Source organism: Glycine max, chromosome 13 (assembly GCF_000004515.6).
Source record: "Glycine max cultivar Williams 82 chromosome 13, Glycine_max_v4.0, whole genome shotgun sequence".
In the NCBI taxonomy this organism is placed as follows: domain Eukaryota; kingdom Viridiplantae; phylum Streptophyta; class Magnoliopsida; order Fabales; family Fabaceae; genus Glycine; species Glycine max.
The window spans coordinates 25,875,173-25,900,069 of record NC_038249.2 but is presented as its reverse complement, the minus strand read 5'-3'; the positions used below and the strand labels follow the sequence as shown (position 1 = coordinate 25,900,069).

Here is a 24,897-nt window from a genome sequence, read left to right as displayed (position 1 = left end):
ATATCACTCGGATCAATAATTTATTAATATAATAGTACTACATAATCTAGAGAGTGACAATCTCATTCTTTTAATTAGATTCTTTTTATCTTATTGGAAAACATGTTTATCTCAAAATTATATAATTAGAAGAAAAAAAATCTACCCATCCAATCACCTCAAGTTATATTCTTTATATCATTACCCATATGCATGATCTTCTTAGCTATTTATCCATTTTAATCTACTTTTTTTTATTTTTCTATCTCAACACTAAATTTCAATAATTTTTTTAAAAGAATTTATCAATAGCTAAAAATAACTTTATATCATAATTTAAATTATTTACTGCAAATCTAAAATATAATTTGTATATTTAAAATACTTGTTTATTATAAATTTAATTTTAATTCAAATTACATATTAAAACCATTTTCATTACGAATTTTAATCATATAAAAAATCATTATAATTTATTATGTATAAATTAAAATACCAGTTTATTAATGTAAAAATATCTATATTTTAAAAAAATAGTTTTAGAAATTATAAGGATAATTAATATCAAAACAAAATATTGAATAAGAACTCAAATAAATAAAATTTCAAGAGAGTGAATACAAATACAATTATAGGACAAAAATTGTTTAAAACTATTTATACAAAATATTAAATATTTTTATAATATTTATTTTTTTAACATTTACTTTTAAGAAAAATTGTAAAGTAGGGGGAGTGATAGAATGTTCATAAAGGTAAAGATATGATTATATTGTAGTTTTGATTCTCTCTTATATGCAATTTTAGGCTCTATACGGATGATTTCTCGTTTTTAGTTTTAAAATTTTTAAAAATCAAATTTCGTATTTAGGTTTTAAAAAAGTTTAATTTTGATCTAATACATAATTTTTGTATATGTTTTTTTTTTCATTTCAATTGTTAAATGTTAATGTTAATTTTCATTTCATCAAAATTTACACCATTATTCACCAGTTAAGTTAAATTAAATCAAAATTGTGAACCTAAAGTTAAAGAAACGAAAATTATAATGTAACCTAAGAAAAAAAAGGCTTCTGTAAAAAAAAAAATTGAATAAATTTGGTGTTCTTCACCATTACACATCATACGCTCTCCCCCCCCCGCCCCCCCCCCCCCCCCCCCCCCCTCTCTCTCTAGGGTTCGATCAGAATCAAGGTATGTTTTTTTCTTCTCTCTTTCTGCTTCAATTTTTCTGGGTTCGCTTAGTGTTTGATTTGATTTCCCTATTTCCTTTCTTCCTTTTGCCTGACTAGAAAATTTGTGGAACAGAGTAGGAAAAGGGCATAACTTTGTTCCGCAAGATTCTGTGTTTTCTATCAACCTGGCAACAAAAAATTGTTGAAATTTCGATGTGAACCGCTTCTTTTCTCCTTAGGTTTTCATGTCTCCGATGCAACAGAGATTGGAAGTTTAACACTTTTTCCTTCAAATTGTTTGTTGACCGAAAAGTTCTAACAAAAAAACAAAATTAATTTTATCGTTTAGGTTTGTAATTTATATATTTCACATTGGTTTGGTCTTAACAACACGTGAAAAAGGGATTACTTGCTTGAGTGAATTGCTGGAGATGCTTGATTGTTTTGATGGGATGGGACTGTGGCTTGTTTTATGATGAAACCATGTCTGTATAGATTTTCAATTTTTGGAACAAGGAGGAGTTTTCAGTTCACTGCATTGTTTTATATATATATATATATATATGGAAAACAGGGTTTAAGCCGCCATGGGAAAAAGGAAGGCAAAGGCAAAGCCTCCTCCAAAGAAGCGAATGGATAAGCTCGATACTGTCTTCAGCTGCCCTTTCTGCAATCATGGCAGCAGTGTCGAATGCCGCCTGTAAGCACTTCCTGATTACTTGTAAAGGATGTGACCATGTGTGTGCGTGTGATTTCAATATGCATCCAAACTCCGAAGACATTGATGCATATATTTCTGTAGAATCAATTGGGTTCCTTCTGTTTTGCATGTTAGAATACTTGATTTGAAGCTCATTTTTGGGGTTCTTTTGGCAGTGACATGAAGAACTTGATAGGGGAAGCTATCTGTGGGATATGCCAAGAGAGCTTTAGCACTACAATCACAGGTTTGTTTCAATGGGATGTGTTTGGCATTTTGTGACATTGACTCCGAGTGAAGCAGTTAATTCAAATTGGTTTATCATGGCTGGAAATGGATAGGGAAATGGGAAATAGCTAATATATACGGTGATATATAAAAAGCAACTAGACACAGATGATGTTCCCTTAATACTTGTTTCTGATAATGCTTCTTAACTAAAATGAAGTTACTGGGATGTGCTACCTAGCTTGACATTTTGGAATTGCAAAAAGAGAAGAAATGTTTAATTCCTACCGGTGATAAATTATCATTTTTGTAGTGTTTGGCAGAACATTAGGAATAAATTTATCTCCACTTCTCATGTTCTTGTTTGTGCCTATTTGAAAGAAAATGGAAAGTGCATTTCCCTTGTCATACTGTGGTTGAGAAAGAAGTGTTTTGCTTTTTCATTGACGAGATTTGAAAAGTTTTCTATTGACAATTTTATATATCTTCTGAGAGCACACATTACAAATGTAGCTAATAATTATCCTTTTCTTGTGTTCGCAGCTTTATCAGAGCCAATAGACATGTAAGTTAAATCAATATGTTGGAAATATATCTCCATCTCTGTGTGTCCATGGCATTCATGACTCAAGGAGCTTGTTTTCAACTATGCAGATACAGTGAGTGGATTGATGAATGTGAACTGGTGAACCACCCGGATGATGATGGTGCTGAGCACTGATGCTCAGATTCCTGTTCTTGTGGTTGTCAAAATGGATTAACTGGCCAATTTTATATCTTAAAAGTTCAACCTGTAACTATGTCAGTTCCTGATGTGAGCACTGGTGCAACTATATGATCCATGTAATAGCTTAGTTATGTAATAGCATGTGCAAGAACATGAGAATAATTGTCCTTTTTAGATGAAGCCACCTGGATTAGAAGCTAGTCTGTAATATCTAATACTATTATACTGTTTCTGTATGTGTGCTGGTTGCATATGTAAAGAGTGTTTTTCTTATCCTTTGGAAGTGACATGGAAGAAATGACAGAGGAAGGGAAAATAGAAAATAAATATTATTTTTTCTTTTTTTGTTTACACAATAAGAAGAAATGATTAATTCGCACGGGGAAATGATTAATTTTTTTTATCTTTTCTTAATGAAAAAGAAAAAGAGAGAAATGTTGTTTGATATCTAAATGATCAAACTGACTTTATATTTTTATTAAACAATTTACGAAATCATCTTATTTTTTCATTCTTTTCTCTTTCTTTTCTAATTTATACATGTCATAAAAATATAATGGACAGATATTTAGACTATTGTTAGAGGAAAAAAATGAGGGAGAAAAAAAATTTAAATAGGAAGAAAAGTGAGAAAAGAATTTTTTTTATTTTTATTTTTTGAAGTTAATTTTTCTTCAGATTTAATTTTTATTTTCTCTTCAACAAAAAAAAACATCGTTATGTGTTTTTTCTTCTTAATTTTCTTTCTTTATACTTTTACTCCTTCCAAACAAACCTTAATATATTAGTCAGGTGTATTTTTAATATTATTGTTAGAACAACATTTAAATATATATAGATATATTGTCGGTGTCATTTTTTAATCAAAGTCGGCATTTTATTGATTTGTAATTAAAAGCGGATTGAGATAAATTGATTTGCAACAACCACAATTCCACAACCATATTTTAAATCACTCCAAAATTAATCGTATCGGATGCCCTATTGTAATGTCTAGATAGAGAAGTCACCTCGTAACGAAAAAAATTAAACAAGGCATATCATCATGAATGCTGACTTTCGAAGATTCTTTTCCTTTTTTCAATGGATAAATTCTCATGAAGGGACACAAACATTTATTACACAGCCAATATTATGTGCCCTCCATATAAGTAGCTTACATTAGCATGATTAAGAAAATAAAGAGTCAAGAGGACTGAATTGCTGCAACTTTGTGCTGATGATTCATTCTATCACTCACCAATTGTTGGTGATCTTCCCAAGCAAGCCTCTAATGCAGCACTTGTGTGAGAATGAGCTATTCACAATGTCTTGACAAGGATAAAAAATCACCTTGTCTTGTTCCTAAGAAGAAAAAGAGGAAAAGAAAAAGAGATCAATCATGTCACATAATAGTCTAATGTGTTGTGAACAACATAGTCATCATATGGTGAAGTTAAGCCGTATTGATAAGGTGCATTTAGTAGAGCAACTCTGTTAGAAGCTGAATAAACACCACCTCCTATGCCAAGCTTGGTTCTACTACCTTTGGCAGAGAGGCTTCCCATGTGCTTCTGAAGATCAGCAACTGAATCACCTGTTACTATCTTTGCCTTGGAGCTCTTCTTCCCATCGACCAGCTTTAGTTCCAACCGGTATAAGGCGCACACATCGCACTTGCTAATTTCATACTCATAAAGGTGCCACTCAAAAAGGTTCAAAGGTTGAGGGTCCATGTAATAGGATCTCTTCAGCCCTCCAAATTCGTTCATCACTTGCTTTCTAGACTCGTGCCATCCACGCCCGCTATAATCCGGCAGTGACCTCTGCTTTCTGTTTCCACTCTCAAATGCCCTTCTAGGCTTATCAAAGAATAGCCACTCCCTAATAGTCTCACCCTCTAGAACACATATATCAAAGAGCTCTGCAATCAAATGGAAATTGTTTAATTACATTAATATTCTCAACTGTCACATTTTACACTGTCTAACTAATCAGAAATCACGTTAGACATCACTTTTAAGGTAATTATTGTAAAATTTAACAAACTTATCATACATGACAGTTTTTAATTGATTGACAATGTAAAAACTCTTAACATTGTCGGGACATGTGGTATTCACTCTTTAAAAGAATCACTAGAAAAATCTTCTTTAAAAGAATCACTAGAAAAATCTATGATTGGATATAGCGTTCTAGTTCAATTTGATAAGGAGGCATCAAATTCAAATTACCAGGTGCATTCCATGGAGATTTTGCGGTTGCTGCTCCCTCACATTCTGGGATTCCAACAACTTTTCCTTGTGCCTTTGCACTAAGAGCAGCAAAAAGTAAATTATCCTTGAGTCCAATTCCCCCAGGTCTTAGAACTGGGGTCATCCCTGGTGGTCCTTCGTTTAAAGCTAGAGCGGCGTGAAAGCTACTGCAATAGTCTTGACACCAGTCCAAGCCTTGAACTGGTCTTGGACAGTCCCAAAGTGCGCATTTTGGGCCTAAGAAAGCAGAAGGAGGAGGGCACACACTTGGCAGATAGCTAGATATGTGAGGAACACGACCTTCCTCACAAAAACCTGTACCAGCATAGAAGCTGTCATCCATATCCTTATTGATATCAAATTGGTGATACTCTAAAGCAGTTCCATCCAAGTTGGGAAATCCTACAGTGAAGGGTTTGCATTCCTTAAGTAATAGTAATTCCTGTTGATGTTGACCCTGATTTATAGTTAAACCAAGAAATTCATTACTATTACTGAGATATCCAAATTGCTGACAGGCATTGAAATAATAGTTAAAACTATAATGCATTAGAACGAAAATTGGGCTTTGAGTGGGGAGAAATTTAGTATTAATTCTAAGTTTCTACTTTCTAACAAAGGATTAAACCAGCAAATCCATACATGGAAGATTAAAAAAATACATTAAAGAAAAAGCTTAACGCAAGTGAAAGATAATATATCAGGTTACAATCTTTTTCATTTCAGTTTGCATTAGAAGATATCAATCATTCTGAAGCATTCATTCTACATATGAATTGAAATAGGGCCCCCAACAACAAGAGAGAAGCTTCAAAATTAATAATTGTAGAGCCACAGAAAGGAAAAAGAAAAAGGCACAAAATAGATGAATTATGGTCAAAATGGATGAACAATCCCCCAAAAGGAAAAGGGCACACACCTCTTGGACTATCACCTTAGCCCCAGCCTGCATAATCTGATCATTAGGTTCAGGCTTAGGTGCAACTAATGGACTAGTGGCATCATCTTCCTCCTCACAGAGCTGCAATAGCCTATAGACATCGGTAGAGAATGAACCAAGACTGCCACCCTATAGTCAGCCATAAATACAACTACTCAAATCGAAATATTGTCATTCAAAGTTCACACATAACCACAAATTCACAATTGAAAAATTACAGGTTACAATCAAGGACTACATGAGCTAGCTTACTTGCTGCAAAGAGGAAGCAGGAGATGGCTCGTTAAGCTCAGCCTTCCACTCACGAAGCATCTGATGGACTTGCTCCTCCAGAAGTGCAGCATCAATAGTACGGCTCTCCTTTCTGGCAAACTGCAGATCCAAGAACATCACCTGCAGATCATCAACATGGTTCCTTGCCTTGTCCTTAAAGAGCCTGTGTGATGCTAACTTGCAGCTGCTCTTGGAAATTTTCTTCATCACAAAACTTTAAGTCCTGTCTAGAAGACCCTACACTCACCAATATAACTGAGTTTATGATGCAAACAACTTCCAGATAAGTTTATCATGATCATTGTCATTGATCAGGAGCATATTCCAGCTCACCCTCCACCCCAAAAGTCCAGAGATTCTAAAACCAATATTCCAACATCCCCATTTTCAATTAATTAACTAAAAAAAAAAAACAGAAACATTAACAAAGATCAGAATAATCAAATTATTTAGAAGCAACTTTAACAAAATGAAACAAGAAAAATAAATAAAAAAGATTAACTAAAGCCAATCAAAAGCATTGAGCATAGCATCATTAAACAATCTCCAACTCTGAAGCAAAAGACAATATTAGCTCAAAGGAAAACAAGTACATGATCACAGTTTTCAGCCAAGAGATCCGATTTAGAAAAAAGAAAAGCCATGCATGCTCACCTGAGACTCCAAATTTTGTATATTAAAGATACAAGGTTCAATGATCTCTCTTCAGAAAAAGATTTAAGGTGAGAAAGTCATATAAAGAGATGGAAAGGGAGAAGAGAGAGAAAATGTTTTTTTTTTTTCTCTCCTCTGATTCCCTTTCTCAACTGATCAAGATCAGTGTGTGAAAGGGGACAACAAAAAAACAGAAAAAAAAACATAGGGACATCGCAGTTACAGTTAAGTGGAGTTTGAAGAATATATGTTGTTGGATAAATAAATATTAAATATACCCAATGTCTTACCCGAAATAACGGTTATAACCTTCTTCATCTTTTTCTTTTAATTTCAATATTTACACAGGACAACCTTTTATAATAGTTTCTATTGGTGAATTGGGTTCAAACATATAATCGGTTTCTTTTATGTAATATTATTATGGAGAGAATCATGTGATGGGAAACATGTAAACACAATAATAAACTCGCAAAAATAAATTTCCTCAAACTTGTAAGAACATGTGAGGAACACCAATGACAAGATAGAAATTAAAGAAAACAGAGACACAATTTATTTAACATGGAAAATCCCTCGATGCAAGGGTAAAAAACCACGGATCGTCAGACTAAAAAAATAACTCCACTAAAATCAATGAACATACAACTGATACAAGAGAACCTCCAACAAGTGTACTAAAATGTGCTACAATCAGTCAAGTCAAAACAAACCTCCAATTGGTACAATAGAGACAAGAAGATAAAACTCCAAAATATAGAACAACAAAACACTTATTTCTCTCTACAAATATATATTTTTTTCTCAATTCAACCGGACAATCCGGACAATTTTAAGTATTACGCGCGTAGAACCTGCTGTCCAAAAATTAGCCCGATCCAACTGTGAACGTATCTGCGGTTACAATCTGAAAAAACGCTCTCCAGTACATATACAGAAATCACAATAATTTTCCTCTCCTTCCTTCTCTCAATGATTTCTAACTATTTTTCCTCTCTCTAATGAATCTCTTGCTGTATCTCTACACTTACATGTATATGTTATTTACATATTGTTTCCATGCTATATATTTTATATCTTGCAATTGTACTAATTACTTTAGGCTTGTTAGTAATTCGGTGTCAAATGTTTATATCATCATTGATAAGTATTATACAACATTTATTTAAAAAATTATTAACAAGTAAAACACTATCAATTATCACCAAAAGAAAAAAAAACAAAACAAAATAAAACAAGAGGTACAAAATTAATATATAAAATAAAAACTGTGCATTGTAAAATTAAAGAAATACTTTTTCAAAGACAACATATTTTTTTTTCTTAGAATATGGGATGCCGTTGTCTCATAACCACCCCAATATTGTGCCTTCTCGAATATAGATCGCATAGATCTTCAGAGTGGTCCTTCAATTGAGTGTTACCAAGTCGATAATTTGTTGTTAACTTTTCTTCTTCCCAATAAAAGGAATTTAACATTATATATAATGCTTTATTTTCTTAGTCATGAATCATGAAAAACAAATGTAACAATATAAACCAAACTTTTTTTTATATGTATAATAATTTATGTATGAAAAATAAAAATATTCATACTTCACAGCTGATTTTGGTCTAATTAGTGAAGAAGAAATAAACTCATGAAGCACGTTTTCCCTTTTTCTTCTTTATTCAATTTTCCCCATTGGTTTTACAAAAAAAATTTTGCAGCAATTTGCTGGTGGTTCAATCAAAACACTGCTCCAAAAGGGAGAAGAAATGGAGGAAATAATGGAAACTGTACAAGAAAAAGAATAAGATAAAAATTTTCAATTGGGTGAATAGGGGAAGGAAATCAGGGTAAGGAAGGAATAAAGTACTCTTCCTACCGTCCAACATATTCCTGTTTTGATGCCTCTCTTAATGGAAGAGCTTTATAGGAGGCTGCTTAATAGAGATCATATCCAACTGCATCCCATGATTAATCATTCGGACCATCCACATGTCATGTCCACAGCCCTCTATTTTCCCAAAGGAAACACAGAAAAGGGTATAGTAGGGTGGGTAGTTGTGCTCCAAATCAATTGACCATTGTCACTACTAAACTTAATAATCACATGAATTGCTTCGCTATTTTAACCAACCAAAATGGTTACCATCTTCTGAACTCTATCTAGGAAGTTTAACTTAATTAGTTGAGCAGAAAATTTGTAAATTGTAAATTGTTATAATTTTGTAAGCTCTTTGATATCTATCTTCGATTTCCAAGGAATAAAAAAAAATCCCACAAAATTGTCAGCTATAGATTCTATTGTCATGATTAAATAAATAAGGACACGAGGTTCTTTTGAGAAGGCAAAGGGTATATTTGAGATGACGCATTTTCTACTCAGCTGATAGCGTCACCGTCACCTCTTAAACGCTATGAATTACGTTGTACAGTCTCCGCAAATTATTTTGGGCAATACATTCTCAATCTGAGAATTACCCTTTATACAAGAGAATTTGAAACCTGAAACTACAACCCAATCAATGTGTAAAAAATAGGCTCTTCTTGAAGAGACCCTCAAATAAATCAGAAATGAAGCCTGAATTACATTCATCGCAAAGGTGAATGGAAAAAAATGTGATAAATAAATTATACTCTTCATCAGCTCAAGCAGTTTTCTCTGCCTTTCCAATTTCTGTGTTACCATGTCTGAAGTTTAGAATGCCAGTCAATCCTCGTCCCCTGGCCATCTGTTCCAGTTCTTGAATTATATGCTTAAGAAGTTCTACTTCTTCTGCCAAGTTTTCATTTTTTTGCTTCACAGCCTAAAGAAGAATAAACAACGGTTGGAGAATGTTAATTATGAAACCTTGACTATTAAATAACTTTTCTCAGTTATAGCCTGAATTGGGAACCAATGACAGTGAATATACAGAGTTGTTGAGTGTGGTTTTATATTCTAGAGCAAGAAGGACAAAATTGCAGTGAATGATTAAGATAAACCACTTTTCCTTTAACAGTAGTTTTAACAATATCCCAGTTCGAATAGCAAAAATTAATCTGCAGGCCTAAAATCAATCCTCAATTTAAACAATTCAGACTTGTAAGTTGTAAAAATATTCACTCCAACACAAAACACATTGACAAAAGCCTTGAGATTGTCCTATTTTAGCTTTTTGCACAAAAGGTCTAGGACTAGCCACTTGTAGATTTATGTTTTCATTCTCAAATTTAGTAATTAGTATGACTCTGTATGACTGTCAATTTAAAGCATTCCAAATAGAATTTTAAAATAAAATATATACATCACAAAACATTAATGCAAACTTTGGGCAACAATAATGTATTGTAATTTGGAATAGGTTACACCAACAAAGAAATATAAGGATTGAATCCATCAAAATCTGAAAAAGTTTGGAATTGTGTATCTTGATGTCTTCAAATATGAAGCCATATCATGTTATCAATGGCGGAACATGGCATGTTAAGAGCCCAAGTTAGAAAATAGAAGAAAGGAAAAAAAGATGAAATTTCTTAATTGTAAAAGAACAGAAAATAGGAGAGATAACTCTCCTCCAAAGATTTCCCCTTCACAAATGATTTATCCTTTCACAAAAAAGCTAACGCTGAATTTACAAAATGATACAGAACTGAATTCCCCTTTCCCCTTCTTGCATCCTCCTATTTATTTAACTCATTAACCTCCTAACTAATTTATCAATATTCTAACTGTTTTAACTAACTCCCCTTTCCCATAGTCCTAGCATGGCAGAAGGCTAGAATTTCGCCATATAAACACAACATTGCACCTCATGGCGACACCATGACAGGCCTCCCTTCACAAATTGCCTATAACACTGAGCCATATGCATTATAACCTATCATATTCATAGCCTCCGTTCAACAGCTCTAGAAAGTAACTTTTAATTCACCAAGTGATATTGGGCAAACATTTTAGCTGTTTCTACCTAGGGTATATAAGTAAAGCTGTAAAGCAAACAGTTAGGTTTGAACTAGCAGCATTTTGTTATTTGTTTATCTGAAAGATTAATGATTATTATAATTTAAAAATAAAGATGACAATACATGAGCTGCCAGATGTTTTTGAATCTTCAGCAGAAAGTAGGAATAATGCTCCAGAAATAGTAATAATATTAAACAAAATAATCATGTATTAAATTTGGTCAAGTTGTTTAAGTAAAAAATAAAGCGTGAATATGTTGAGGACCAAGATTAAGCAAAGAAATACAATATCACAGGATAAAATGGTGTTGGTAACTTGATAATTGGTATAACATCCCTTGAATCAGAAGATGGGAGCAGATAATTGCTATGCTTAGCATAGGAACTTAGGAAGCGTGATGATTGATAAGATAGTTAAAGTTAGGCAGAAATAACATACAAACAAAAAGAATAAAGTAAATTTGAAAGCGAGTGAAAGAAATAAACAACCAAAAATTGAAAGAAAAAGAAAACTTAACAGATTTGAAACCAAAGGAAACACACACATAATGTTAAAGTTATTTGCACAAGATGATTATTGTTATGGAAGTGATGAAGAACAAGCAAGAACAGCAGCAGAAAATGCAGCAGACCAAAAATGTCATACACACAGAATTGTGCAGCAAAAGTGAAAGAGAGAAGAATTAGAAAGAATACACACAAAATTACGTGGTTCACCTTTTTAAGGCTACATCCACGGTAGGGGAAAATAGAAAGCTTTTTATTATGGTTACAGTATACAAGTGGAAGCTTATCCTATCGAAAATACAGGGCATGCTTGCTTTATATAGGCAGAGGACAAAAACTGAAAAAAAAAAACAGAATAAACTTCCATATGGATTTTAGTCACAACCCAACAATTCACCACCTTGAACTAACATCCATATAGGACACAAACTGTTCCCTCCAAACACTCATGATCTTATCGCCAGCAGTCAACATTGAGCAAGCTTAAGTAGTGATCAAACTTGCTCTTTGGAACTAGCTTTGTGAACATATCTGTCGGATTGTGCAGAGTGCTGATCTTATGAACTTTGATTCTTCTTTCTGACCGAATGAAGTGATATCTAACATCTATATGCTTGGTTCTATCATGATGAACCTGATCCTTGGCCAAGCATATAGCACTAAGGTTGTCACAGTAGATGTTAGCATATTCTTGATTAATTCCGAGATCATTTATGAGACCTCTCAGCCAATTCCTTCCTTTGCAGCTTCAATAAGAGCCATATATTCAGCCTCAGTAGTTGAGAGGGCAACAAAAGGTTGAAGTGTTACCTTCCAACTCACCAAGCAGCCACCAAGGGTGTAAGCATACCCTGTTAATGACCTTCTCTTGACTAGATCAGCAGCAAAATCTACATCAGAATAGCCAGTGAGGCAGCAATCTGGGTGAGATCCATAGATCAAACCTACATCTGCAGTCCCTTTAAGATATCTGAAAATTCTCTTCACAGCCTTCCAATGTTCCTTCTGCGGTTGGTTTAAGAACCTACTAACCATGCTAACAGCATAAGCAAGGTCAGGTCTGGTGCAGACCATGGCATACATGAGACTGCCAACAACACTTGAGTATGGAACCTTTGACACATAGTCCTGATCAGATTGAGCTTGAACCTTTATCATAGCAAATAACTTCTCTTTTTCTGAAAGGGGAGTGCTGATAGGTTTAGAATCAACCATTCCAAACCTCACAAGTATCTTTTGAATGTAATCCTTTTGAGACAAAAATAACCTTTTCTGAGTTCTGTCCCTATAGATCTCCATTCCTAAGATTTTCTTTGCAGCCCCTAGATCTTTCATATCAAATTCACCACTCAGAAGGATCTTTAGATTTTATATATCACACATGCCTTTTGCTGCAATAAGCATGTCATCTACATAGAGTAGAAGATAAATCATTGATCCATCCTCCACCTTGTTGTGATAAACACAGCAATCATAGAGACTTCTCTTGAATCCTTGGCTGGTGATAAAGTTGTCAAACCTCATGTATCATTGCCTTGGAGATTGTTTCAAACCATACAAGGACCTCTGCAGTTGACAAACATACCTTTCTTTTCCTTGAACTTCAAACCCTTCAGGCTGTTTCATTAGAATATTTTCTTCCAATCTTCCATGGAGAAAAGCAGTCTTGACATCAAGTTGTTCAAGTTCCAGATCTTGGTTTGCCACTATAGCAAGCAGAACCCTGATGGATGTATGTTTGACCATAGGAGAAAAGATTTCGTTGAAATCTACTCCTTTTTTCTGGATGAATCCCTTGACAACTAATCTAGCCTTGTATCTTATCCCTTCCTTTTCTGAAAGACCAGGTTTCCTCTTGAATATCCACTTGCAACCTACCACATGTCTTCCTTTAGGTAGTTCAACAAGTTTCCAGGTTTGATTCTTATACAAAAATTCCATTTCCTCTTTCATAGCTAACAACCAATTTTCAGCTTCAGGGTGATTGATAGCTTCTTGGTAAGTGGCTGGTTCATTTGAATCTATTTCTTCAGCTGCATGTAATGCATAGGCAGCCATGTCTTCAAAACCATATCTTTCGGGAGGTTTAGTGATCCTTTTTGGTCTCTGATTGATTTCAGAATTAAGCTGTGGAGGATCAGGTTCAGCAGCCAAATGAGACTCATTTGCACTAAAATCTTCTAATTTCTCACCTTCTTGAAGAACTACAGGAGATGTTTCGGAATGACCCCCTTTTTTTGAGTCTTTGGCTGTAGATTCTACATCCTTTTCTTGAGGAGAGTGGCAGCTCTGTGTTCCAGCAATTGGAACCTCAAGCTTGGGATGAAACAGATGTGATTCATCAAAAATTACATCTCTATTGAGAAGAACTTTCTTTTTGGATGGTGACCAGATCCTATAGCCTTTCACCGCATCACCATAACCCATGAATAGACCCTTTCTTGATCTAGGTACCAGTTTTCCTTCATTGACATGATAATAGGCATTGCAGCCAAATACTCTTAGGTTTGAGTAGTTTTCTATTTTGCCATTCCAGATTTCAATAGGAGTTTTAAGTCCTATAGCAGTAGAGGGTGTTCTATTGATCAGAAAACAAGCTGTATTGATAGCTTCTCCCCAAAAACTTCTGTTGAGACCAGCATTAGACAATAGACATCTTGTTCTTTCTAGGAGTGTTCTGTTCATTCTTTCAACAACTCCATTTTGCTGAGGAGTGTTCCTAACAGTAAGCTGTCTAGCAATCCCTTCATCTCTGCAGAATTTGTTAAATTTTGTTGAGCAAAACTCCAAGCCATTATCAGTTCTGAGTCTTTTAACTTTCCTTTCAGTTTGTTTTTCAATCAGTGCTTTTCATTCTTTGAAGCATTTGAAAGCTTGACTCTTCTGACTCATGATATAGATCCATGTCATTCTTGAGTAGTCATCAATTATGGACAGAAAATACCTTCCACCACCTAGAGAAGGTACTCTTGCAGGCCCCCAACAGTCAACATGAATATAATCAAGAGTTCCTTTGGTGGTGTGAATTGCTTTAGGAAATTTAATCCTATGTTGCTTGCCGAAAACACAGTGCTCACAGAATTTCAGTTCATCCAGTTTCTGATTTCCCAACTGCTGCTATTTTTGAAGTATCATCATACCTTTTTCACTCATATGACCTAGCCTCATGTGCCACAATTGAGTTAAGTCAGGTATGCTCTTATCAGATCTTGATGCAACAGCTACTAGACCATCCTCAACACATGTTGTACCTTGAAGTATATAAAGATTACCCCTCTTTATACCCTTCATCACCATTGTAGAGCCTTTCTGAATTTTCATGACCCCATTTTCAGTGCAGCATTTGAACCCCTTTCCATCCATAATACCTATAGAGATTAGGTTCTTCTTCAGCTCTCGAAATTGAACAACGGAAGCTCTTGAGGAATTCAAATGGTCATAACTTTTAACTCGGATGTCCGATTCAGGCGCATCACATATAGAGACGCTAAAAAATGAACCCCCCTATATAATTTAATGATTTTCATTTATTACTTAGTGAGACATAGCTGAATTTGATTCAATAATAAAGAATATGTAAGTGTGTTGTTGCTTGTTAGCATTCTTCATACCATACACTATCAGCATCACATCAAGTATCAAAGAACCTCATGAACATTTTCACTGTAGCTTGGTAGCTAATATTTTTTACTTTATTTTTTGTTGCAGCAGGTATTATGTTCCAAGACATTACTACGTTCTGTTTCACTGGTCGGTGATGTGTTTCTTGCCACCATATCATTCATGTCTACCTTTTTTTGCAGTTGAAAAATAGGAGTAGCAAGCATGGGATTGATGAGTGTTTTTGGGTTTTGTTTTTATGTTCCTGGTGTTGGAAGTTTTAAGTTCTGTTTTGTTTTTTTGCCAAATTTCCTCAGTTTTTGTGTGGATTATGGTTTTATTTTTTTATTTTGTTTTGTTTTCTTTTTTCCTTTTAATCTCTTTGCAGGAAATCGTGCCACTTGAGGAAGTTTTTCAGACTCTCAGGTGTGATTCAAATGGACTCACAATAGCATCTGCAGAAAGGTATTTAGTTTCTTTAATAATGTTTTAATTGTACATCTCTGCTTTTGGAATGAAAAATGAAAACCTGAAACAGAAACACAAACTCGAACCCGCGAAACACCACCATAGCAAACCTTACAACACTTCCTTTGTGATCCTTTGCACGTACTAAAAAAAAGTAGTTACATAATTAGAAAAATAATTCCCAAATTATGTTGCATCAATTATTTTTAAAACATTTAAGAAAAAAGTTAATTTATTTATTTATAGTATTTGTTTATCATCATAAAAAAACAAACTTTCTCTTTTTTTGAAAAAGAGGCTGATTCTATAGAAAAGTATTTAAAATAATATATTTTCTTAAAAATTTGATTGATACCTAATTCTCATTGTTACAATTCCCCCCCCCCCCCTCCACTTCATTCTATATTCATGTATCATTTGTGTCTGATAATTTTTTTAATTTCACATATTTTTTTATTTTTTTTGGAATTCAAATTTCATGCAATTGTGGCTTTATTGATGGATTCTATTTTATTATGTTTTTTCTCCTGCTTGATCAAGTGTGATGATGTAATATTCTTTTTGGAAGTTTTTGTTAGCATTTTAGAGTCAGAGATGTGGAACCTTGTGTCTTGATCAAGTGTTATTGATGAGCTGCATGCATAGTTACTAAGATGGTGGAAGAAGAATTTCTCAAGTAGCAATCTGTCCATAGCTCTTGCTTGATGAAAACAGAAAATTATATTAATTAAAACAACATTCTTTTTTTTGTGTTTTAATGTTTATTTTTCTAAGATTCTGCATTTTTTTATTCTCACTTTGGGTATATCAATTTTTAGGCTTTCACATTCCGGCAAGGATAGGATTCTCGCTTCAATATTCACAAAAGTGAAGTTACTGTGGCTCTTCCATCAACCAATGATTGGAAACTATTTGTTTTTTGTTATTCTTATATGACAAATAAGTCATTGATTCTTACTCAATTTTTGTTGCTCGAGATTATGCATTTTTTTATTCTCACTTTTGTAAAACAAACAACTTATTCTTTGCTTATAGTAATAGCGGATTATATTATTGGTTGGTGAAATGAGTAAGTTGTATAATGTAGACTCATAATTAAAAGAGACAAAAATTGATATAAATCAAGAGAAGTTGTTGAATCAAATGACAAAAAGATAAAGCAAAGGGAATTGAGACAAAGTAACGGAGTCCCAATATTGGAGATTAATAATAATGATAACAATAATTAATCAAAACAAAAAAATAACAAAAATTAAGAAAGAGTACAAAGAAAGATGGGAACAATATGATAGGACAACATGTGCCATTAGTAGTGACTATAACATATTCCGGTAGAATGACAAATTTTTTAGATGGATTGACTATTATTATTATTTAGTTATAGTAATTTGTTTCATGTTTTTCCTTATTGTGTTTATAAAGTTGAAATTGAAATCATGCAAGATTTTAAAATTTCTAATTAAAATTTGAATTATCGTATCATTAAGGTTAATATATAATACTTTAACTGTTACTATTAATTTATTTATTAAATTATTAACATGTAATCAATTAATATTTATTTAATTTATTCGATGTTGATGCTAATAGTAATAATAAACATATTATTCCAATTGATTTTTTTTAATTACTTTAATTGTTATTCAATCAAATCATCGTAACATACGATGATTCAGCATAAAAAAATTATGATTTTCGTTACATTTATTAACATATAATAATTGATTACTATATATAACAATTCATTAAATATTAATATACACGTAATTAATTGTTGAATCATTGTATCATATTTTTGTCATTATTACATTTGATTACATTCAACAACCAAGTTTCTTTTTGTGTGCTTTGTTTTATTATTATTATTATTATTATTATTATTATTATTATTATTATTATGTAAGCTCTGTTCTCCTATAGTTTCTTAGTTTGTTTTCTAATCAGAAAATAAATAAAAAGAATTAGGTAAGAAAATAAATTGATGCTTTATTGAGTGGATGTACAACTAAAAAACATGAGCTTCTTGAAATTCCTGAACATGTATATGACTTACTATATTTGAAGAAATATTGAGTGGACAAGCTTCATCTGATGTGTTAGTAGGTAATTTCTCATTTGCATATTAATCATTATAGAATAAAATATGGTGTATGCTTTTGCGGGACAATTTTAACTTTATTATCTTCTTTTTCTAAGTAGATGTGATTGACTACACTAAACATTGGCATTGGTGACAAATATATTGTTCAATCTTCGTACCAGTTTCTCGCGGACAACGATTTTAGTCATGGAGATGAAGTTACAATTTCCTGTAGGTATTATTATTATTATTATTATTATTATTATTATTATTATTTAGTTTGTTTTATGTTTTTCCTTCATTAATGATATTTCCTTTTTTTTCCTTTCTGATTTTTCCACTCGCAAGGTGATCCACGAAAAAACATCCAGCTACCAAGTTTCTTTCTTTGTGCTTTGTTTTATGCATGTTTATTATTATTATGATTATTATTATTTTGATGGAAGGTTCAAGCTATTTGAGAGGTACTTCAACTTCAAATTTCATGTTATTTTGCTATGGATTTATCTCTTCTTTTTTCATTCTTATTAATTCGTGTTTCATTTTTTTCTTTACAATTGCAGTCATGTTATTCTCATTTTTTTCGTTCGTCATTCGCTTTTGTAATCTCTTCTCTCCACCATCACTAAGTCACGGCAACCACGGGATTTGAAGATGTTAGTGTTCCTCTCATTTTTAACTTGAATTTTTAAAAATAAAATTTTCATGCTCTGTTACACTCATTGTGTATTGATCTGCAATTGCCTAATTTCTGTTAGTTGTAAACATTTATATTATAAATGTTAAAATTATTTTTATTATTTGTTCAATTCTTTGGTTTTGAAATAGGTAGCGGCAATTTCTAGATAGAGAAAGAGCCAAGAAGATAACAAGCTCGGTTAAAAAAATATTTATATAATAATAATAATAATAATAATAATAATAATTACAAAAACAAAAATGTTCATGCACAACATGTACATCATATAAAATGAAAATTAATTATTATTATTATAAAAATTATTATAATAATAATTATAATAATAAAAATAATGATAATAATAATGATAACAACAACAACAACAACAATAAAATTAAATAGAATCCTAATCCAACTTCTTGCAACAAACTATCTAACAAAAGAGATGTACCTGTTGTGCCCATACGTGAAATGATTTATTATTATTATTATTATTATTTATGCTCCAACTAAAGGCTTTTTTCTATGTTGTAATGCCGAGAGTGAACATTGAGATATTTTCCTTTGAGGTTCCTAGTGTGTCATTCTCCAATTGATGGATTTCAACTTTTCATTTAATTTCGCTTAATAATCTGGCTCAAATCCTGAATCTTCTCTTCTTCCAATTATCTCTTTTTCTTCCTTATTACTCTCTCTTTTCGTTAATCTTTTTTTTCTTCAACTTTCATCCATCTTCTGCTTTTGTTATTTTGATATTTTAATTCTGTTTTCGTAAATAAATAGACACGGTTGTTGTTCCCAACAAGTGTGTTGCATCTTTGGCGGGCACAATAGAACAAGAGAATCACAATATTAAATGAGTGAGTTTGCTTTGAAGATCGGAATGTGTGGTGTGTTGGATTTTCTGTTTTTAATAGAGTTCTTTTCTGATCTTCATTCTATTTTTTGCGATTTTGATTATGATTTTTTTACTTTTTTTGGTTTATTTTTTTATGGTTTGATTTTTGGGACAACCTACAGTAACAACGACAATGTTGAAGGTGATGGTGTTTAGCCCATATAAGGATTGCAACAATAGGATTAATAATAATAATATATGAATGTTAGTCTTTTTACTTTTTTTTCCAATACCTTTTTTTAATTCATTCATCGAAAATCAATTAGCGAAACCACCCGTGCGTATGCACGGGTTACTGACTAGTATATATTTAAAGGGAAAAATAATGATGTGGTAGTGAGTCAATGTGTTAACACCAAGAGAGAAAAATCTTGTCCGAAAGTAATCAATGAGCAAAATCTGTCAAAGAAGTTGTGTTGGTGTCCTCAAAATTTTATGAGGTAATGTGCCTACGTGCTATACGATACAAAAACACCATGGACGATGCAGCAAGGACATGTCTCTATGAAAACTTAGTTTATGTCGAAGCTAGCGCACGGGTTCATCGTGCCCTTCGTTTAACTTAATTTTTTATGCCTTTCTACATTATTCGTTCACTTTTCGTTGCAGCTTTTGTCTACCACTGAACTAAGTAAGAATGTACCCGTGTTTTGTAACCATATGATGTTGCTGTATATGAACAGGAATTTCACTGTAATGCCTTCTCATCAATATTTCCAAGTCCAAACCTAACAATGTCTGATTACTCTAGTACATAGAGAGTGAGAGTAGGCGTGAGTAAAAAAAAAATTATTTTTTATGTGAGAATTGAATGAAAGAATTACTTTTATGTGAGCAATAGAAATAAATTTTAATCGTTGAATTTATGTACTTCAAGATTGGTGGCAAGTATTAATTGCACCCATCATATATTATAAAATTGTTCAATCCTATTTTTAATTGGAGACAATCATTTTTAATTACTATTTCATTTTTATTGTTTCTTTTATTCTGATAAGATTCTTTTTTTTAAAAATTGTTTATTTTTATTTCTTATATACTCTTATTTTTTATGTGAGGAAATATTTAAGTTAATATAGTTAAAATTTATTACTTACATTCTTTTTATTACTATTTTATTTTACATACCACAGTGTACACCTTACACTAATTGATGTAGAATTATTTTAATTTAAATGAAAAACCTTGGGTGTCCATCTTAAATAAGCAACTACATTAAAAATTTGGAGAATAACTTAACTGAGAAAAATAATCTTACCCAGCTGAAAGAGAGTTGTCTCCAATAAAAAAAAATATTTTCTTTCAATAAAAAGAAAAAAAAGTACCATTTCATCTTTACTATTAAGTTACTTTCGTTGGGTGATAATACTCTTTTATGATTGGTATACTAAAAACTTACCTTTTTTTTTTATCCCTCTGGGGTTAGACCATTCCTAATAAAGATTTTGATTATGAGAACAAAAAAGGAAAACCTGATATGCATCTTTGTTGTCTATGAAAAGCCATCTCAATCCATAAATAACAACTGCAAACCAATGCCAATCCCACTTGTGACTTGTCCTCCTCTCATTGCATATCTTTCTTTCCATATTCTTAATCAGATATCCATAATTTCACTATCCTTTGCTTCATCTTTATTCCTCCATCAATAATGGAACTCATACCATCACTACCTACCTCTTCTCCGTTATTGCAGTTCTTCATCAACCGCGTTTGTTTTTCTTATCTACTCTTCTCAATGATCACCATCATCCTCTTCCTCATCATCATCATCGCAATCGCGCGTCTGTTAAAGAGCTTTTTCTGCAGCTGCGAAACGTGCCAGACATACCTCACTTCAAGCTGGTCCGAAACCTTCGACAACCTCTGCGACTGGTACGCTCACCTCCTCCGAAACTCGCCGAACAAAACCATCCACATCCACGTTCTTCGGAACACGATCACCGCCAACGCGGAGAACGTGGAGTACATACTCAAGACTAAGTTTGAAAACTTCCCCAAGGGAAAACCCTTCTCTGCGATCCTCGGTGACTTTCTCGGCAAAGGAGTCTTCAACGTCGACGGCGACGCGTGGCGTTTCCAGAAGAAGATGGCGAGCCTACACCTCAACAACAACTCCGTAGTAGCCTCCTTCGCCTTCGAAATCGTCAACGACGAAATCAAGAACAGGCTCACCCCGCTTCTTCTAATGAACCAGAAAAACGGCGTCGTGCTGGACCTGCAAGACGTGTTCCAGAGATTCTCCTTCGACTGCATTTGCAGATTCTCCTTCGGGCTGGACCCAGATTTCTGTCTAGAATCTGGGTCCATGCTCGTGTTTGCGAAAAGCTTCGATCTTGCGTCGAAGCTTTCCGCGGAGAGGGCGACAGCTGTGTCGCCCTACGTCTGGAAGGCGAAGAGGCTGTTGAACCTGGGAAGCGAGAAACGGCTCAAGAAAGCCCTTAGAGTGATTAACGCGCTGGCCAAAGAGGTCATAAAGCAAAGGCGCGAAAAGGGTTTCTCCGAAAACAAAGATTTGTTGTCAAGATTCATGAACACGATCCACGACGATGACACGTATTTACGAGACGTTGTCGTGAGTTTTTTATTGGCGGGTCGTGACACCGTGGCTTCGGCACTCACGAGCTTCTTTTATCTCTTGGGGAAGCACCCTGAAGTTGAATCGTTGATTCGCGATGAAGCAGATCGCGTAATTGGGCATGACAAGGATCTCACAAGCTTCGAAGAGCTTAAGCAATTGCACTATTTGCAAGCTGCGACACACGAAAGCATGAGGCTTTTTCCACCGATTCAGTTTGACTCAAAGTTTTGCTTGGAGGACGATGTGTTACCCGATGGGACAAAAGTGGAGAGTGGAACTAGGGTTACTTACCACCCCTACGCGATGGGGAGGTTGGAGGAGATATGGGGTTGTGATTGTTTGGAGTTTCGGCCACAAAGGTGGCTGAAGGATGGGGTGTTTCAACCCATGAATCCGTTCGAGTACCCGGTTTTTCAAGCGGGGTTGAGGGTGTGTGTAGGGAAGGAAGTGGCTCTGATGGAGATGAAGAGTGTGGCAGTTTCGTTGCTGAGGAAGTTCCACATCGAGTTGCTGGCACCCTTGTCTTTTGGGAACCCTCGCTTCTCTCCGGGGCTCACTGCCACTTTTAGTTTTGGCCTTCCCGTGATGGTTCGTGAAAGAGGAACTACAACAACCACCAAACCATCAAAAGGAGTCTAATTCCATTGATTGATAAAAAAGTGTGAGTGTGTAAATCTCATAATACTCTATCTTATTCCTAGCTATAGATTCAAGGGCATGGAATTAAACAGAGTCTTGAATGGACTAAACATAACTGATAATTGTGTCGATATACCTTTGAGAGTCTTACAATTTCTGGAACATAGATATTTACATATTTGGGATTTAGGTATTTATTATTTAAATATGGACCAGATATATATAGCAGTAGATTGTCGTGTATGTAATGTAAGATCCTTGCAAATTAATTACTATAGAAATAAAGAGAGAAGGCATTTGTTTGTGCACCACAATTACTTATGGAAGTGATTAACGAGGAAAGTGAATGGGATGTGATTAATGGTGTACGGGGGTGCAGCAAGACATTGTTTTGCACCACTAAAATAAATCAGAATGTCTAATTGGTGTCGGTGGATTCCCTCGATTATTCTTATTGAGGTAAAAGTTAATGTGTTGAGCTTGATTTCTTTCTGCAGCTTGCTGGTGGTTTTTGACTGTGTATGTCGATATTGCTCAGTGGATCCGACAATAATAATTTAGTGCGCCACGAAAGCTGTGAAATATTAGTGTGTGTGATTATCTGTCTGAATATGTAAAAATTAAATCTGCAATGTTGATAAACAGCTTTATATATATGATCTGATTGTTTAGGAGTAAAAATTTACTCTATTTTATTTCTTAAAATTACTCTTATAAAGGTTAGATATTTAAATTCTTCATTTTATAAAATAGTATTCATTTTCATTTTACATAGTGGAAAATAATAATAATAATAATAATAATATTATTATTATTATTATTATTTAGAACTGAAAACAATGACATTTTCAAAAAATAAATATCAAAATTTTGCAAAAGACTAAAGTGATTGAAGCATGCAATATTGAGGATATAATGTGTACTAACTGTTTATTATTAGTTTTTGGTATTATTTTATTAAATTAAAATTTTACCTCAATAATCTATAATTCTATACAATAAATGTTAACATTAAAGATTGAATCTATTTTTTTAAATAAAATTTAAATTTTAAGCAAAATAATAATATTAGTTAGTCAACTATTTAGAAATCAACTTAAATATAATTTTATAAATAACTATTATAAAAACTAATAATTTTACGATTGTTGATAGTGTAAAAATTGTTTGAATTGTCAATCTATTTTAATTAAAATTTCAATTTTCATAGAGAGAAAAAATATTAGAAATAGATTAAAAATAGAAGGAATCTTTATAAATTAATTAATATAAAACAAATAAGGAAAAACTATATGATTATATATATATATATATATATATATATATATATATATATATATATTATTCATTTATACTTTTTGATATTCTAAATAGTTTATAGTTTTTTTATTAATTGAAATTTTTTATAATTGTTCCGTAAACAAGTTCTTTTTAGTAATTTTTTAATACTTTTTAATATTTTATAAAATACTATTCGAAGTAACATTTTTTAAAATGCTGGCTTCTAATTTCTAATTTTTTATTCTAGCATTTTTTAAATGGTACTTGAAGGTTATATATGTTCGACAAGATATTTCAGTTAATTTTTATTTTTTTATTAGCTGAAAAACTTGTTTAATTATTCGATAAGCAAGTTTTTTAATAGTTTTTAGCATTTTTTAAAACATTAACTTCTATCTTTTTATATTTTTTTCCTTTTTTATTCTTAATATATTTATCAAACTTCCTGATTATCTTTTTAAAATAAATTATGATTTTATTGTTTTTGTTATTTTACACTTTCAGCTATTTCAACCATTAGTTTACCAAAATACTCATGATTTAATAAACTAATTTTTGAGCTTACAGATATCGGCTAGTTTTGTCCAACATGGTCGAAATAATGTTTTTTAAAATATTAGCGATTAACTTTTTACTTTTTATATGTTCTTTCATTTTTATTTTTAACGTATTTTTCAAATTTCATCATTACTCTTTTTAAATAAATTATTATTTTAAATTTTAATAAATTAATTTTTTAATTTTCAGCTATTAACTACTAACTAATTTTTCAGTTAGTTTTGTTCCACCATAGTCATAGAGTAAAGCTGCTTTATTTTAGTGCATTCAATGTTTGCACTCTCTTTTGTTCTTTCCTTAGCATAATGCAGCCGGATCTTTGATGTATCTTTGGTTATATTTTATGGTTAATGCTAACTACGTACTGTCATAATAGTATTTATAAGACATAGTTATTTAGATGAGTAGTTTATATTAATTGTATGAGTCGTATAATTTTAAATAAATTTAAATACTCGATCTACACAAAAATTCATTCAAATAAAATTATTAAAGTAAGTGCTAAAACTAATTTTGCCGTCTTTAATATATTTGAAAATATGTTATTTATGATATAATACTACTAAGATACTTATATAAGCAACTTTATTTCATTTGTTTAAGTGGAAAAAAAAAGTTAAAACAATATCGCTTAAGGTAAACAACTCATGTAAGCATACCCACCAAGAGAAATTATATGCTGGCCAAGACCACCTGGTCACCTATGATCCCCACCATTAATTGTGTGATACATGAGATACACGGTGAGCTGTAAAACTTAACTAT

The 24,897-nt window shown here is 32.6% G+C and overlaps 4 protein-coding genes across 7 annotated transcripts; 2 read left to right on the top strand and 2 right to left on the bottom strand.

Annotated features, from left to right (window-relative positions):
- The first annotated feature begins 1,097 nt into the window (after nt 1-1,097).
- On the top strand, nt 1,098-3,082 carry LOC100781562 (transcription elongation factor 1 homolog). The gene is made up of 5 exons (XM_041008148.1): nt 1,098-1,173; nt 1,729-1,854; nt 2,031-2,101; nt 2,626-2,647; nt 2,737-3,082. The coding sequence occupies exons 2-5, from the start codon at nt 1,742-1,744 to the stop codon at nt 2,801-2,803; spliced, it is 273 nt and encodes a 90-aa protein (XP_040864082.1). The 5' UTR covers nt 1,098-1,173; nt 1,729-1,741; the 3' UTR covers nt 2,804-3,082.
- A 767-nt stretch (nt 3,083-3,849) lies between these two features.
- LOC100784593 (transcription factor VOZ1) lies at nt 3,850-7,157 on the bottom strand. 4 transcript variants are annotated; one of them, XM_041008147.1, is made up of 6 exons: nt 6,911-7,156; nt 6,236-6,655; nt 5,963-6,112; nt 5,023-5,500; nt 4,335-4,712; nt 3,850-4,153 (listed from the first exon to the last, which is right to left on the bottom strand). In XM_041008147.1, exons 2-6 carry the CDS (start codon nt 6,461-6,463, stop codon nt 4,107-4,109), a joined length of 1,281 nt encoding a protein of 426 aa, XP_040864081.1. In that variant the 5' UTR covers nt 6,464-6,655; nt 6,911-7,156; the 3' UTR covers nt 3,850-4,106. The 4 variants fall into 4 exon arrangements, with proteins under 4 accessions (XP_040864081.1, XP_006594203.1, XP_040864080.1 ...); XM_006594140.3 differs by having other exon boundaries at nt 6,236-6,493; XM_041008146.1 differs by having other exon boundaries at nt 3,850-4,712; nt 6,911-7,157.
- Nucleotides 7,158-12,071: 4,914 nt separating this feature from the next.
- On the bottom strand, nt 12,072-12,647 carry LOC121173275 (secreted RxLR effector protein 161-like). Its single transcript, XM_041007934.1, has one exon. It carries the CDS (start codon nt 12,645-12,647, stop codon nt 12,072-12,074), a length of 576 nt encoding a protein of 191 aa, XP_040863868.1.
- Nucleotides 12,648-20,373: 7,726 nt separating this feature from the next.
- On the top strand, nt 20,374-22,998 carry LOC100784058 (cytochrome P450 94C1). The gene is made up of 2 exons (XM_014764203.3): nt 20,374-22,315; nt 22,791-22,998. The coding sequence occupies exon 1, from the start codon at nt 20,725-20,727 to the stop codon at nt 22,291-22,293; it is 1,569 nt and encodes a 522-aa protein (XP_014619689.1). The 5' UTR covers nt 20,374-20,724; the 3' UTR covers nt 22,294-22,315; nt 22,791-22,998.
- Nucleotides 22,999-24,897: the final 1,899 nt, after the last annotated feature.

What these genes read in the sequence shown, in the direction of transcription:
- LOC100781562 (XM_041008148.1), top strand. Translation starts at nt 1,742, where the DNA reads ATGGGAAAAAGGAAGGCAAAGGCAAAGCCTCCTCCAAAGAAGCGAATG. An exon ending in CTTTAGCACTACAATCACAG is followed by an intron (nt 2,102 to 2,625) that starts GTTTGTTTCAAT and finishes TTGTGTTCGCAG; the next exon opens with CTTTATCAGAGCCAATAGAC. An exon ending in TTATCAGAGCCAATAGACAT is followed by an intron (nt 2,648 to 2,736) that starts GTAAGTTAAATC and finishes TCAACTATGCAG; the next exon opens with ATACAGTGAGTGGATTGATG.
- LOC100784593 (XM_041008146.1), bottom strand. Translation starts at nt 6,463, where the DNA reads ATGAAGAAAATTTCCAAGAGCAGCTGCAAGTTAGCATCACACAGGCTC. An exon ending in CTAAGGTGATAGTCCAAGAG is followed by an intron (nt 5,501 to 5,962) that starts GTGTGTGCCCTT and finishes ACTATAAATCAG; the next exon opens with GGTCAACATCAACAGGAATT. An exon ending in ATCTCCATGGAATGCACCTG is followed by an intron (nt 4,713 to 5,022) that starts GTAATTTGAATT and finishes ATTTGATTGCAG; the next exon opens with AGCTCTTTGATATATGTGTT.
- LOC121173275 (XM_041007934.1), bottom strand. Translation starts at nt 12,647, where the DNA reads ATGGAGATCTATAGGGACAGAACTCAGAAAAGGTTATTTTTGTCTCAA.
- LOC100784058 (XM_014764203.3), top strand. Translation starts at nt 20,725, where the DNA reads ATGGAACTCATACCATCACTACCTACCTCTTCTCCGTTATTGCAGTTC.